The sequence below is a fragment of the Strix aluco genome, chromosome 1 (genome assembly GCF_031877795.1).
Source record: "Strix aluco isolate bStrAlu1 chromosome 1, bStrAlu1.hap1, whole genome shotgun sequence".
Taxonomy (NCBI): domain Eukaryota; kingdom Metazoa; phylum Chordata; class Aves; order Strigiformes; family Strigidae; genus Strix; species Strix aluco.
In genome coordinates, this window is record NC_133931.1 from 146,000,017 (window position 1) to 146,017,327 (window position 17,311).

The 17,311-nt window shown below is 38.8% G+C and overlaps 1 protein-coding gene across 10 annotated transcripts in view; it reads right to left on the reverse strand.

Moving 5' to 3' along the window:
* Positions 1–17,311, reverse strand: part of THRB (thyroid hormone receptor beta) — a 175,569-nt gene that overhangs the window by 20,913 nt on the left and 137,345 nt on the right. For 9 of the 10 annotated variants that reach the window (XM_074838904.1, XM_074838896.1, XM_074838925.1 and 6 more), the window contains one exon: positions 935–1,035. In XM_074838904.1, coding sequence (XP_074695005.1) covers positions 935–1,035 — 101 coding nt within the window. Of the gene's footprint in view, positions 1–934; positions 1,036–11,391; positions 11,720–17,311 lie in introns of those variants that run through there. The other variant, XM_074838887.1, reaches the window with a different exon arrangement.

Consider the following 17,311-nt stretch of genomic DNA (forward strand, 5'->3'; position numbering starts at 1 on the left):
TTAGGGCAATGCTGTACAACTGAAGGAACTACTTCAACACAAGGGTTACTGTGATGTGGGTATCTAAAGCCAATCCAAACCCAAAATCTCAGATCCAAATATTCCAGACTTTGGGGATGAACAGAATACGATTTTGTGGCTTAGTCCCATGACACTAGTCCATGACATGTGTGGTCCTATTTGTTTAGAAAAACAATAATTTTTTATTTTCTGCAAGGAAGAATAGCTTTCTTACAGGATCTCAAGCTATTCAGGCAAATTTATGGCAGTGAAATCATGTAAGATGTGCCTGATTGTGTTACTCTTTTTTTTTTTATTTATTTACTTGCCCAAAGCAATCTCTTTTTTAATTTTGCATGTAACTTTGGAGATGCAATTTAGGGCTGAAAGCACATTTCAATATGCTTAAGTTAAAGAAGTCAAAATCTTTTTGAAACTGTCTTAACTGGGTATCAATGCTTCCCAAAGTGATGGATGTTACTATTCTATGAGCATGTGGAAGGGATTTTGATTTTTGCTTCTTCACAGTGACAATGAGAGGAACTGGAACACTGTTAATCGCTGCAGACTCTTCATGGCCATAGGCAGAATCTCAGCTATTGCATAAACAGCTTCACTGGAGTATGCCGATGTACACTGGCTGAGAACATGGCCAAAGAAACATTAAAAAATGGAAATGTGAGAGCTAACAGTTAAACAGCAACAACAAAAATCTAAATTTCTTGCTTTTCAGAAGCAAAGACTGCAAAAATCAACTATATTCCTTATGCATATGAAGAGCAGAGGCATAGCCAGATACAGCTTATCATCAGTACTGGATGTTCTTATTCGCTTCTAATCTGTCTTTGTTTTATTTGACAGCACAGTTCAGGTCTGTATAATGGAGGAGCTGGAGAGCTATTTCTGATTCCCACTTTCCCACTGTGCCATTTACCTTGCAACCTTCGCAAGTGATGCAGCGATAGTGATATCCGGTGGCTTTGTCCCCACATACTACACATAGCTCATCCTTGTCTAAGTAACTGGGTATATACCCTGTAAAGAAAAAGAGGATGCGGCATGTAAACTTGATGTAAAATGATATGATACATTTGATATAAAAATATTATATTAAAATCCACTGCAGATCTTGTCTACCAGCCCCATACTTCAGAACTCACTGAATTTCCTGAATAAAAAGCCCATACTCTGTTACAGACTTATTTAAACATAGTCTATAATATCTTTGACTTTTCGGACTGTTTCAGCATCTACTGGTCAAGAGGACAAAGTCAAAACACGATTGTTCTCTCCTGAGTGAAATACTGCCTCAGAAAAATCAATATATTTATTTTTACCTCAAAGTCTTTGATGTGACAATATAAAATAACAGCAAGATATACAATGTATTTCTCTTTTCTGTTTCACAAAAAGTCTGATATACATGTATACTGAAGATGAGATCCCAGGTTGCAGGGTGACTCAAGGACCTGGTAGTAAGAAATATTTACTGAGACATCATTTGTTTCAAAACAGCTCCACAGGTGTGGTTAGACAAGCACCAGCAACAGATAGGCCAAGCTGTACTGATCGTACCTGAACCTGGGCGTGTTCCACAGGGACATTTAATATAGCCTGAATTTAGGGCAAAATACGTGGGTATTCAAATATACGTGTGTGTGTACATGCACGTGTTAGAATGACATTTTCTCTTCTGAAGTAGTTTACCAGACACCCAACAAGTGAAATCAAATACTACTGCTATGAAAAACACTGGCAATGCTTGGTTCTTTTCCTACAATGATATTTGTTTTGATAACATAAACATATTTTCAATTTCAGCAAAAACCAAAACAATTGTGATGGCAACAAAAAAGTAATTCTAAACTAAAGAGAACTTTTAAACAGGGTAAAATATAAACCTTTCAAAATAAGTGTTCCCATGACTCGTAATTAACGGAGGTATGGTACATTTCCTTCTGAAAAATCTCTCTGTGAAGATGTAACACAGAGATCTCAGATTCACTCTGAGGGGAGAGAGGAAAGTGCAGCTATTTGTGTAACTGTGTAAGATTATTACAGTGTAGTAAATATTTCACAGAATCCCAGAATGGCTGAGGTTGGAAGGGACCTCTGAAGGTCATCTGCTCCAAGCCCCCCGCTCAAGCAGGGCCACCTAAAGCCAGGTGCCCAGGACCATGTCCAGATGGCTTTTGAGTAGCTCCAAGGATGGAGATTCCACCATCTTTCTGGGCAATCTGTACAAATGCTTGGTCACCCTCAGAGTGAAAAGAAAACATTATTTTATTGTCTTCAGAAGGAATTCCCTGTATTTCTATTTACACTCGTTGCCTCCTGTCCTGTCACTGGGCACCACTGAGAAGAGTCTGTCTCTGTCTTCTACTTGATGGGGGATCAGGTATTTATACACATTGATAAGACCCCACCTTGAGCCTTCTCTTCTCCAGGCTGAACAGTCTCAGCTCTCTCAGTCTCTCCTCATAGAACAGATGCTCCAGCCCCTTCATCATCTTTGTGGACCTTTGCTGGACTTGCTCCAGTATGTTCATGGCTTTTTTTGCACTGGGGAGCCCAGTCCTAAACCCAGCAATACAGATGTGTCTCACCAGAGCTGAGCAGAGGGGAAGGATCACCTCCTTCAGCCTGCTGGTGATGATCTTCCTAATGCAGACCAGGATGCCGGTGACCTTCCTTGCCTCAAGGACACACTGCTGGTACATGTTCAACTTGCTGCCCAGCAGGAACCCCCAAGTACTTCAGCGCAAAGCCCTTTCCAGCTGGTCAGGACCCAGCCTGTACTACTGCATTTATTATTTGTCCCCCAGTGCAGGATTTGACATTTCCCTTCGATGAACTTCAAGAGACTCCTCTCATCCCATTTCTCCAGCCTGCTTAGGTCACTCCGAATGGCAGCAGACCCATCTGGTGTACTGGCCACTCCTCCCAGTTTTACATCATCTGCCAACTGGCTGAGTGCAATTTATGAGTGCAATGAGGGACAGTGCTTTGGATGTGGCCGCCTGTAACATTATCCCTTGCCACTGGCTTGCTGAACCCATCTGTAGCACCACATGTTGGACTAGACTCCAAGCTTGCTGTCTTTATGCAGCCTTCACACCAGTATGGCTCGGTATAGCTCAGGGACACGGCACACCACAGTCACATGGAGGGAAACCAGCAACAAGACTCAGGGCAGCTGCTGGGAGGATGCTGCAAGAGGTGTGGCCATCATCTTCCTGTGACTAACATGCTAGAGGGCCAGCTCAGTAACAGACAGTTTAAATGAAAGTGCCTTCTTAAGGCTACACTTGCCAGAGGTTCTCCAGAAAGAAAAGCCCAAATCAGAGGAAATACTTGAAATTAACCGAGCTTAAAATACTTGAATTTTCTGGGGGCTGGTGAGTGGATTAGGAGAAAGTAAAGAAGGAAGAAGGCAGGAAGCATTTGCATGGTCTACTTCATATGTCTAGTTTGAGCATAATTATGAGAACCTCAAATTATAGAGGAACATATATCCCTCTTCTGTTATGCTGGGAAGCAGGAGAACTCCGAAGCCATGCCTGGGTACCTGCATCTCAGGTTTGCCAATGCTCCTACTGGCATCTGAAAGGGATGTTCAGGAATGAGCTGAGATCTTACTGATGTATCATACCAGTCTATAATACAGTAAAAAGATCAGATTTACATTCAGGTTACATTTCTTCATGATGAACAAGTTGTGCTTGGATAGACTGGTGGACACATGGAGCTGGTTCTGTGACCTTGAGGGAAGAGAGACAGCAGGGTTTCGACTCTTATTTACATCACTGACTCCTGATGGACATTATGCCAGCGGGGGATTAGCAGAGATTATTATCTTCATTCTGCCCCCCTTTTGCTCACACCTGCCTCTGCACATACAACACATACACAACACGGAGCTGATGCAGGAGGCAGCAGATTCAGCAGAGGGATGCAGAATTTTCCACTAAATTTCTGGTAAAGATTAATAGCTTCTTGTTATTGCTGGTTACTGCTATACATGAAACGCAGACTTAGCATAGCATAGACTATGTCCTCTAAAATTCAGTATCCCTGGTTAGCTTCCTTAAGAGTTACTTCTGAATTAAATGGCTTGGTATTTCATTAGTTATGTAATCTGGTTAGCGCTGCTCATGTAATGGCAGTTTCGTTCTACTGGAAGAGCAGGAGACCACTGGTCTAAAGCACTTCCTTAAATATATACAGTAGCTTGTACATGTGACCACTGGTGTCCACCTCCTTGGAGTTTCACGACTTTATCCAACCCAGGAAACAGTTTCCAATCTGGCAGAAAAGACAAATCTCCTACAGGCACTCCTAGTCAGAAAATAAAAACGGCATCCTTACATGCAACCACATTCCTAATTTTGCTGCATCCGAAGTGTTATGTGGCAGCTATTTAAGCTAATTAAATATTATTTTCATCACTTTTGCAGGATTGCGCCCATGTCACAAGGTAAGCACACACTTTGAAATCTTCTACTGATTCAACAGGAAACTTAACCCAAGAAATCACTGGCAATAAAAGTGTGCGATAAACATATTTTTCTTTCTATTACAAATCTGATAGTGATATTCACGCTTTTGTATATTTTTAACCCTCCTTCCAACAGCTAATGGGGAAACTGCTAGAAAGTAGGAAAACTGGACCTTCAGCAGTGATTTAAAAAGACAGAATTCAGACAAACAAGACATCACGCCAAGAAGAATAAGGGAACTTACACTCAGTTCTTACAAACCATAACGTTCACTGTAAATAATTTCTAGTAGTTGCAAATATTCAGTCTGACCTCTGTATAAATTCAATGCAATTTTATTTGTAAGACGTGCAGATAAGCAGTCTCCATGCATTTTTGCTGCTACTCAGAGTTAGAAACAGTATCAGTGGGGGGACATTCAACAGCGTTTTTCTGAACCTGGTACCAGCATAGAAGCTATGAACAGTGCAATGGAGATTCTTGGGGAAGCTGTGGATGGCAGCAGTTGTCTGTTGGACGGTCCGAGAAAGAAACAGAGCAACAGACTTCTCTCACTCCTTACAGCACTTGGGGAAAAAAGAAGAGGGGCAGACTAATAAGGACTTGTTTCTCACATCAGCAAGTACTTTGGCATCTTGTGTTTTAAATAAATCTGAACCAGAAATAAAAACTCCTATGCGGAAGAAGCAGATGCTGTCTCCACAGAGTAACCCAGGTGCTCTCTTATGAAAGAAGAATGTCTGATGACAAATCTCATGGAAGCACTGGGTAGGTTCTTATTTCTGGTGTCCATATTTCAGCCTTTATTTCTTGGTCAAAAATTACTAAGTAAATAGCTAAGAGGAACTGTTCAAAAGCAACACCAATCTCCTTGAACTGTACAATAATAATTAATATTGTTCCGTGGTCTGTCAAGCCTCTGTCTGCTGTACTTTAGCATCCTCGTGGACTATGTTTGGTGCATCCGGTATGATCCTCAAAGTTAACTGCCAAGTATGACTTGACATTGTTCATCCCAATGCCCACCTTGGATCTCTGTGTTGAGTGGAGAACACCAATGAATGACCTTGACCTGCCATATCTGGTGTTTCCCCTGCAGCCCAAAGTAACCCCTTTGCTCCTCAGACTCCCACCTGCCACTCAGTCTAATCTTACTGTCTTGGCATGGCTAAGTACTCAGCAGGACCAGTTGCTCCTACCTAGAATAGTACCTTGTATAATCCATTATAACCAATCTTGATGGTGATTTACAATATTTTTAAAATCAGAACTGTAGCTTTGTAGAGGTATGGCAAGAAACAACTCCCTTTGACAGGAAAAGGCGCAGTGGGTTTGCCCCAGCAGCTGTGAGGACAGAACGAGATCTGCTAACCTATGCAGTCATTCGAGGTACTCAGTTTCATTAATAATGTATGCCTGCACTCTCAAATTACCATTTGCAGGAATGATACCTTAAAGCAGCATATGTGACCCCGCACAGTGTAACAGATTGGAGAGACGCAAATGAGACACTCAGTGGCTACTCTTGCCCCCAACCTCGCAATGAGGCAAAGAAAAGCAAGCTAAATGAAAACAACCGCTGAAAAAGGATACTGCTTTTTTTTTCTGTGGGTTTTTGTTTGTTTGTTTGTTTGTTTTAAAAGCATGTTTTCAGAAAACTAAAGAATTTATTTCAGTTTTGTTAAAGTATTGTGGCACAGACTTTACATCTCCAGGTTCTCTCTGTACAGATAATGTAATACTGACTCAGGGATTAAACCACACCTTAAAAAAATGCTAGGACCCAAACCCTATTTGACTACCAAACAGCGCTATGAATGATGTCGATGCAAACAAATGATGTCTGTATACCAGATGTTTCTTATTAGCTTGTTCCTGCTCCACCATAGGCTTATACCTTGCAAGCAGAAAAAGCCATTTTTTGCTATTGCAGAAGGACACTTGAGTTTTAAGGCCATTATTCAGTATTTTGATTTTCACAGTACACTGGCAGACTCACATATTAAATATACTCCCTGAAATCTTTCTTCCTCTCATCTGGTATGGTTTGCGTGACTAGAGACCACTCACTAAAATAAGGAATTTAGGACTTATCAGTAAGCTCGTATTCACTTACTAGACACTGCAGCATGAAAATGAAAGAGATGAAATTAATTACTACCTTGAGAATCCCCAACTGTATTAGAACTGAAAAGAAAATTTATAGTGCTGTTCCACTGATTCTATAGTCATATTGTAACTCTTTGCAAATTATAAAAATTACAAGAATCATCCAGTTATCATCCTTGATACACTTGTGTAGACAAAGCTTAAACAGAGTGTTTATCGGAGAAAGCATAGAGCTGAGTGGGGAAAAGCATACTCCATTCTTGTTTGTGCTATTATCAATATTGATCTGAAAGGCTGGGCCGATACACTGATCCTTGTTTCCTGCTTTCTTTAAATTACTCCCACTGAGAAAAATTGCTTATTTCTCCATCGAGCTTGGAAGCACTGAGAATGTTGTTAAACAGATTCACACATTTCTTGTTAGCTAGCTGGCTTGCTTGTCCCAAATTTTGATCTTTGTTGACATTCTTTGATTTATGGAATAATTAAAAATTGACAAGAGATTCTGCAAAGATAGAATTTGGAACATTTTTTATAGTCTTTTTTCCCTCAATGACTTTTCTATGTATTAACCCTGTTCTTTGGGCTGAGTCAGAAACCCCATCAACAGTAGTGCATTTTGCACAGATGTGCTGAAAACATTTTAGCCCGAACTAAAATCACTTATCACTTAAACTGCTGTGATTGGTACTGTACTTGCATCCATTATCAACTGCAGGTACAAAATGCACTACTGTAGAGTCAGACCATGCAATTTTTTTTCCCAAAAATTATTCAAATGTTTTTAGAGACCATAGCTTAGTATCACAAGTAACTTATTTTGAAATTACATCTCACTGAACATCAGCTTTAGTACTGATGCAAGAGCAAAGTATGACCTAGTTCACTTTCCTATCTTTCATCTGGCTGTGCAAAGGTTACAGTAAAGGAGCTGAAAATGCTTTTTCCACTGACATTTTTATTAAAAAAGAATAATGCAATTCCAAATGTATAATGATTTGCTGAATAAGATGCAATTTTTCTGATCAGTGCTATCTCCTTAGGTGGGTGGTCAAGAGCAAAATTAATAATTTTTAAGCCCAAAATAATTGTTAATATACTGGGAGCTGCTCTGCTGCAAAGGCCAAGACGACAAAAGCTCAGTGTTTTTGTGAATTGATTATATTCACACATACTCCCTGCACTGATGAGCAGACATTTTGACGTAACCTCCATGTTGCATTTTCTTAGCTATTCAGAAAGTACCCTAATGTTTTCACACCGCTGAGAACTCAGTTTGGACTAATTCAGTTGCATACTCTAGCAGTTATACAGTATGTATTCTCAGCTGCATGTAAATTGCCTGAGAAAATATAAGGGGAAATAATAATGATAATTACAATTATAACAATAACAACAATAATAACTTCCAAAGCCCCACTCTCCACCATACCAAGAGCCCTTAGAAAGATGGCATTAACCTCACCTTGTACCTGGGAAGCAAGGTGAGACGCAGGGTTGGGGAGCTGGCACTGCTACAGCTCGACTCATGAATTCCCACCTGCAAACCCTTGGTTTGGGGGGCAGCCTCTGGTTACTTCTGGTTCGCCCCCCCAGAGTCTGAAGTTAAAGCCTAACTTCATAGACACCCGAGGGCATCTTTCATCACCTTTGTCCATGAAATGACTGTGCAAAGGGAAGTGAAAGTCAACTCTCATCCCTGTTTTAACTTTGCAGACCTATTTCCCACGTTGTCCAAATGGCCGAAACACTGCGCACACACCAAACGTGGGGATCCTGAGGTTTCCAGACCTCTGTACATATACATATTTCTTTTGTACTTTCCTGACTGCACTACCTCTACCCTGTCCCTGGGTACTCCTCCTCGCTGTACGGGCCGTGCGAGAAGGTCCAGGGACACTTCTGCCTATCTGCTCAGCCTCTGCACAAGGGTCGGGTGGCACGGGCTCCCTCGGAGCATCACCCATCCAGTGTGCAGTGCTGCAAGCTCTCCACGGCCGGCGGCACCGTGCCAGGGGAAATATAGTCCAGTTTAAGCTCTCTGGGACAGAGCTGGGAATAGCACCTCGTTCTCATAATGATGAGTCCTGTTCTGCTCATCACATTTCACAGCCTCATGTGGAAAACAAAGTGTATCTGGTTGTCAGTCTCCTACAGTCGGATCAGGTCCAAAAGGGCTTCCTTAATAAAACAGTGAGCTCTTGCATGAATACTGTGCTGCTACCTTTTAACAGCGTACGCTTCAGCACAAAAGATAACGGAGCAAGAAGCAGATGGAAAGCTATAACCACACCTCCACCTCTTGATTTTCTGGAGCACAATTTTCTCCTTTAAAATTCAAGTCTTTCATCAGAATTTGTGACTGATAATCAGGAAATAATATTTTTGAATGTACTGTATTAACTGGAGTAGCTTAAGTATTTTCTTACATTTTAGAATAACTGGCTATACTTTCTAAATACTTGGTTTTTCCTTTAATGACACATTGTTGAGGTCTCTCGTTCTTGTGTTTTAAAGGTATTTTCTGAATTCTTTTAAAGTGAAATAGAGAAGTAATTAAACTCCCATCATAAATAATAATTTTTTCAGCATATAAAATGTTGATTTTTTTTTCTTCCCAGAGAGAAAAGAAGACTATTTAATAACTAACAAAAGTTTTGATGGGAAAAGACTCCATTTGCTACTGTAAAGTACAGTCTGAGTTGAACAGCATATTATTGACATGACTACAAATTTCAGGGGACTAATAGAAATACCAACTGCAACAATCAAGACTCCTCATGAACACCTGCTTAGGGACTTAATTTTGCTTTAATTGGCTATTACCAAGGCTTCTCTAACAAACTCCATCGTCTTCCCCCAAATCAATTGTGGATCAATACAGACACACATGCCCTGTGTAGAGCCTTCTGTTCTTAGGACAGGATTAAAAGATTCATTAGTTTTATGATAGCTTGGTTAAAAGATGGAAATTAAAAAAAAAAAAAAAAGAGAGAAGATGCACATGTCCCACACAGTTTAGATCTCTTCTGCTTAACAAACTCAGCATTTGCAAAGGTTTGACAGAAGCAAGGCAACTCTTCATTGATTATCACAGTAATAAGGCTCTAAAGAATCCCAAAGCATGTTGCTCAGTCGCCATAAATGATCAATTAAAAGCCTGCTTGAGAGCTGGCTTCCACTAAAATTCACTGCCATTTCTTAGTGAAACTGAGGTAGTGGAAAACAAGGGCAGACAAGCAGTTTTTAAAAAGAACTCTGCATTCTTTCAACCAAAGTACAAAAACTTTAAACAGAGCAGATGTCAGCTGTCTTGAGTACTGAAATAACTTACTTAAAGCTCTGACCTAGGTACATCGATTATTTTTTATAACTTTTAACATCACGAAAAATGTATTCCTTTGCTGACTTTGCAATAGCAAGTCTTTATTTTCTCTAAGTTAATTCGGAGTACTATTTTTCTTTAACCAAAAATGACATGGGAACAAAGAGTTATAAATTCATTAGTTAAAATCCAATAGCAGATAAATAGCCTTAAAAAGCATTTAAAATGTTGCACAACACAAAAACATGCATGACCCACAACTACATTTAGTCTACAATTTGATCTTACAGCTTCCTAGAACAGGATTTTAAAAAATACTTCCTTTATTATGAAATACAATGCTGTTCAAAGTATAAAATTAAGGCATTTTTCTACCAAACATATAGATTTATTGTACCAAGTGCTAATGAATATTGCCTATACAAAGGAAAATATTTCAGTTTTCCATGTGGTTAGTAAGATTAAACAGTCTACTTTTTACTATAAAGCCACCTTAAAAGTAGTAAATGGTGTTTTCTCTACCTATCTAGTTACATCAGATTCATCTGGGCTTCGGATAACTGCATACAAAAAATCTGGTCTTAATAGAAAAGGGATATTATGTTGGTACAGCAGACTGAGTATCTTTAATAATGTGATTTTAAAGAAACACAGAGAATGTATATTCTGTATGCGTCAGTTTGCTAGTCTGAGTTCACAACAAATAACATTGAAAACATTTCCAAGCGTTTGTTGGTATTTTGGGCTTTTTGAATCTGTTTTGTTTACTTGAAAGCAAAAGAATAAATTCTGAAAACAGGCAATGATTTAACCCTGAGGGAGCAGGTATTGCACCAATTATCTCTCACAAACATATTGATTAGATCAACTTTTTGGATGCAGAATAGTCTTTCTTGCATAGATATATTCTTGAAGTGCCAGTCTTTTTTGCTTTGCATAATCAGAAACTACATGGTTTTCACTTAAAAGACAGTTACTCTATGAAATGTAGTATTTCTCCCATACATATTTACAGTTCTATTCTCAAAATATTTTGCCCAAGCTGCTGAGTAAATAGAGTTCACGTTTACTGATAATGAGGACTCACAGAAATTGTATGTAACCAGAAACACAGCTTTAAGATGCAGAATATATAATGACGACATTTCAGAAGAGAAACTTTCTTATCTAGCTCACTGGTGAATAGCACATGAACTTAACAGCCCCTGAAAGCAGAAAACAAGCAATATATTTGCAAATTTCTTTTACAGATTAAGAAAAAAGTGCTTGGAAATCCTCATCACTCACAAACCTTACAATCACCTAGCAACCTATGTTACTGCTGCTTTCAATTTTGAACAGGCAGCCTTCACATTCAAAGATGTATCTGAGCCAACTGATGCAACTGTAAGTTTAAAGCAAAACAAAAACAAAAACAGAGATTTTTTTTTTGTTGTTATTTAAATAAATTGCCCCTACCTTTCTTCTGAGAGTACGATGGCGACTGCACTTGAGAAAAAGTAGGTTTTTCTTCGGTGAAATATTCAGGTTGGTTGTACTGATTCAGGGCCATGTCCATGTCAGAGTACTCGCTTTTAAACACGTTTCCAGGGTAACTACAGGTATAAGGCTGATTCACCGCCCAGGCCTGTTCCATATATATGTTGTTACTGTGCAGGACCTGAGCATCACAACTGCTGTAACCCTGATTATCTTCAATATATGTGCAATAATCAGTGGATTGCATGTAGCAGTTGCTACCGGCAGCTGGGTGCACTTCATATATTTCTTGCATACAGTAGCTCATTTTGTTACCCTATCTCAGCTTCTACTTTACGTACACACACACATGCATACACACGCAGGCATGCATACACATGGAACGGGAGAGGAGCAATGAATATACACCAACAAAGACGACTGCAAAACAGCCCGTTTTACTTTGGAGCAGCACCTGATGTGCTAAAATCCTATTTATATTGGGACAGCTTGTGAACTCCCCTGCCAGTCACACATATTGGGAAGCAGATTTATGACAGTCAAAGGTCTTAATCTGTGACCGTAAGTTAATTCCAAGGGAAGATGGCAGGCAGGTAGCAATGACCACCAGACAAAGAAGTGACGTCCCGACAACCCTCCTGTTCCCCTGTTTGTCTGGAATAATCATTTTATAAACCATTTCCAGCCTTTTCCAATATGATTAGAAAATGATTACTAAGGCGAGGACACAGTTATGTCACTGTAGTTGTCAACTTAAGTGTGAAACATTATAAAGACTGCTTAAGAACTCCCAGAGGGGATACGTGGAAAATCCTAAAATCAATAATCCTGTTTTTCAGCATTAAACCATAGAAAATCCAATAGTGCTGTGCTGATGACCCAAACAGTAGTCTAGTTTTACAAAATTTAGCAACTTAATCTGTCATCAGATTTATTGATTTTGTTTTACAGAATTACATGCATGAATCTCCCCAGCCTTCCACACATAGACAATCCTCTCCACTGCCCGGTAATGCATTTACGGGAAAGCAGCTTTTCTGAACTTTGGTGATTTGGGGAGGTAACTTCTATTGAGTTCAACAGGTGGGAAACTTCAAAATAAGATAATCAGCAAAAAGAACACTGCTTAAATATTACCAATAAGATAACTGCTTTGCTATTCTGCTTTGTTACCTTTTACGTTTCAGTAATGAAGTACTTTTAGAAGTGTATCATTTTTGACAACAGACTAAGGAAGGTTTTTTTCTTGTTTTGGCTCACCTATGAGCTATGAACGTGTCAATGCCACTACAACAGAAACTACATGATCTTATAATTGCTTAATGCACCCCAAACCTCAGTACAGTTAACATACCTTGTTTAATCAGCCATTCTTTTTGATCCAAAAGAAATTATTTTATTTTTAACTTGTATTAGCTGCTATTTGTTTTTTACTAGACAAACTGTTTTTTCTTTACCCCACAGCTAAAATATGGTAAAACTTGTCAAGTCAGCAACAAGACGGTATCCCTCTTTAATGTCTGTTCTTATTATTAGTAAGCAGAATTATTACTGATTTGCTAATGAGGTCTTAAGTTTTCTTATTTCACTCATTTTAAACAATCTCAGGATTGACAAAATTACCATGTAGGTCGTCCCTGTTTCATCTAGGATCTCAGGTATACATCCAACAACCTTGATGAACATACCCCTAAATGGTCCTCAAAAGTTCAGTGAAAGGTAAGACCTGGGCATAACATGTACGTATTTCACCCTATCAGGATACTGTTTAATGTTTCAGTCTAATGCAAAGAGCCAACGGAGAAATGTTCTCCCTTTCAACATACAACTGTAACTAACCTATCTAAATAAGAAGCATTGCCAATTAGTTTCTAATGTGCAGGCTAACAGAATTCAGGATAAGTGCTTCTGAGGATCAGAGAAGTTAAAATTCATGCTTGAATTCTTTATTTTTCTTCCTCTAACTATGAAAAAAGCATTTTTAATACACATTTCTTTATTAACTTGCTCAGAAAATAAAACATTTGGTAAGTCAAAATGAACTGTATCGAGATCGATTCTACCGAAGTCAATGAAGTTGCTTCCAAAATGAACTTATTCTGTTAAAACTCTGATAATTTAAACTAAGATCTTACTTCAGTAAGAGCACTAATAGTTACTGAAATCCCAGAAGTAAAACACAAACGAACCCTCATTCTTCATGCTGTTTTTACAAAGGATCTAACTCAACAAATAGCGTTGTGAAATCAATGTGAAAAAGCACAATAGAAGTTAATTTTCATTTTAGCTCAGGCCCATGATCTAAGCATGTCTTAGGCAAGATCCAATTTTTCAAGAATGGATGTTCAGCACTTCATAAAATCATGCCCGTGTTTCCGAAGAAACTCTGCATTAGATGTTTAAACAGAAACCCCCAGACCACACCCGTTTATGTGACCGCTCGGTAATGCTGTAGTACATACAAATGTAACATGTACAACCTGCCAGGCTTACTTCTCCATGCTCCCCAGAAAGAAAACATTCCACAACTGCAACACATGGGTTGTTTGTTTACCACAAAAACATTTTCTGTACAGCTAACAGGAATTTATGGGAGAGCTTGCACACAGGTAAGGCTGTATTTTACAGGTTAGCAGAGCAGAATACTGAGATACTTTTACACCACCCAGAAAAGTTTTGGAGAACTAGGCTTTAAATTCTTAGTGAGAATTTCTCTCCATGTGGATTTGTTTTGCCAGATGAGTCAAAATTCCTATGAATTTTTGCTTCTCTTGTTCTTCCCTCCCCAATTTGTTTTAGGTTTGTTACTGAAAAACTAAACAGAATTGAGACCGTGTGTAGACGGAGCTGTCCCAGACAGCACCTGAGGATATGGTATCTCAACGTGGCACTGCCTGTGACTTACTTTTTGTTCCAAAATAAATCCCTCAAACGTTTCTTATTTTTTATTGCTATGTCAATAATGCTCAGAAATGTGTCATATGTACTACTTTTGTCAAAATTACAGTAATACTAAAAGGAAATTAAATTACATGAAACTGTGAAGAATGAGCAGAAAAATAAAGATGGATGAGAGCCTTTTCTGACAAAAAAAAGAACGACAAACACTGCCAGGGAATGGGGGTTCATTACCTGTAATGTGCTAACATTAAAGAGGTTTATAGCACTGAAGATTGTTGTTCCCTTGGAAACAAATCAGTTCAAAAAACACTGCAGAGATCTAACATTCCTATTAAAACTGAAATATTCCTAAAATATTTTCATTTTAATCTCTTAGGGTCCAGTCCTGCAGGTCCCTTTCATGTATCACTTTGAATTAAATCATCTGATAAAAGACAGTCAGACGGGGTCTTTATCAAAAGCCTGAAATTGGAGTAGAAAATAATATTAACAGCTTTTCTTTGTCTCATATTCTGATTTGAATATTAGAGTCTTTAAATCATGTCATGTTGAGCTTTCATTGCCTTTAGCAGTGTACTACTGCACTTGGAATTTTATTAGTTCACAAGTGTTTGATTATGTGAACACATGGAAATTAATCACTAGCAGAATAAAACCTCCGGTGCAAGCACACAGGCCGATGAGAAAACAGAAACTTTGACACTGTGGCAGAAGAGTATCCAAAGTTTGAACCCTTCACAGTCTGAGGTGTCAGTTCATTGTATTAAAAAAGGCAGAAATTACTTGCTGAACATGAGTCTTGAATGCCCCAAAGGTTTTGAAATACTCACCCTGGTGTAATTCAGAAGTAAGTGTAGTGCAGTCAGTGATGTTACAGTGGGTGGGCAGAAGTCAGTCTGAGAATGCCCAAAAAGAGGTGTCTGCAGGAGAGGCTGCCTTATACTAGATAATGAAGCCTCTTCATTGACTCCTGTTTTATACTAGATAATGAAGCCTCTTCATTGACTCCTGTTTTAAAAATTCTAACTAAAACTTATAATTATGCACAAACGCCCCACTAAACAGCACTTCTCCTGTGACTTCACGCAGTTACAAAAACCACCACAGAAATGTTAAGGCAAGACAGTATTGCTGTGGATGAGCCTCCCGACAGCACACCCAACCAGCCGAGATCCCTGACACACAAAAAAGACATGTCATTTGGCACAATCCACTCTGTTGTGTCCCTCTGCTATCTGCGTGAATGTCCAGGTGGCATATTACCCACAAGAGTCATATTTTCCCTGACTGTTTCCAAACTGTGCACCCCTGGGCTAGAGTCCTGGCTATCTAGACGCTGCAGTTAGGACCCCTGCGTGCCACTTCTAAAAGATTCGGCAGCGTCAGCATGTGGGAGGTATTGCAGAGCATTCAAGTTAGTCAGGGCAGAGTGCTGCTTCTAAGGACCAAATGGAAGGATCTTAGATTTGTCGTGTTCACACTTTATACATACAGATGAATAACAAATCCAGTATTTGGTCAAAAAGTTTTGCACATTTGAGCATGTGGTTGCAAGGATTAAACATACCTTTCCAAACTCTTAACAGTTACGTACACTTGTATCATCAGCTCCTAGTTTTATAATACATATTTTTCCATTACAAATAACTGTTACATTTCCTATTTACAGATTTTCTTGTTGTCTGCATTCTCTCAGACACCTCTGATGAAGATTAGGGGGAAAAAAAATTAGATCACTGCTCTTCAAGGAGAACAGAAATCTGCACTTTCAGGACACACACCGCATAACATGGCACACATCCCAGACAGTCCCTATCTTTTTATATCACAAAGAAAATATACTGAAAACTGTATCAGCTTTTGAGCAGAAGTACTAATGTGCCTTTTGTAACATACATCATTTGTCAAGTACTGCCACCTCTGTGCCCACATGATGAGTTACCACCTCTCTTAAATGTATGTATTTACACTACATTATTCATCCACTTTACGTACTACGATCAGAGACTCAAAATGGTCCCTCAAAAATACGACTGTGCAAACTTAGTGTTATAAACTAAGAAAACCTCAAACAGTAGAATCCAAAATAATACTGAGTGCTTACAAGAACAGAAAATTAACTCTACATACTATTTACCTCATTTTGAAAACTGTACTTGTGACTTAATCATAAAGTATGTAGAATTACGGAATTCTAGTGTTGTAAAGTTACAATAGCATTTGACAGTTCCTGGATTATGTTTCAGTAGAATCAGATGTTAAAAACTGTCATTTTGTCTACACTATATTTATTACAGCAAGTGATGCAGTTAAGGGAAAAACAGCTGAAGCTTTCTGGCATAAAATAATTTTTTGGGGTTTGCAACAGATGCAGCAAGCTTCAAACTAGCTGCCCCTGGTTTAAACCTGAGGAAAAATCTCACTTGCACAATAGCACACATCTTTCTTCAACATGTATTGTTAGTTCTTTCTCTAAAACTGCTTCTCTCACAAAACCTGCTGTACCTCAGTTATGACATGCCACTAAATTTGTATGTGACTCATAAAATGCCAGTGTGATGTGCCTTTTATTGAAACAGTTCAGACTCATTAGTCTGTTTGGATAACAAAGAATGTCATAGTTTATATTTAAATGTTCAGATTCACTACAAATCCAGTTCTCCCTGAAAGTATTTGACACCGTGAATAAATGTGGTTAAAAGAGAATGGAGCTTGCTCTTTCATGATCAAGACTCTTCTAGAGTTCATGCTTGCTTTTTTCTTGCACTAGTTCCTTGCACTATTCAAAACACATGCGGGTAGCACAGTTTTGTCAGAAACTTGCTCCTTGAGAAGTTTGCCAACAAACTGGCTAACAAAATTCCTGAATAGTGTTTGACAGCTTTTCTAAGAGTAATTATAGACCTGTGACCCAGACAACCCAATTTGTTAAGTCTCCCCGTATCTCATAATTGGAAGACCCTGTTAGCAGACATCAGTTAATTACATGGCTTATCTC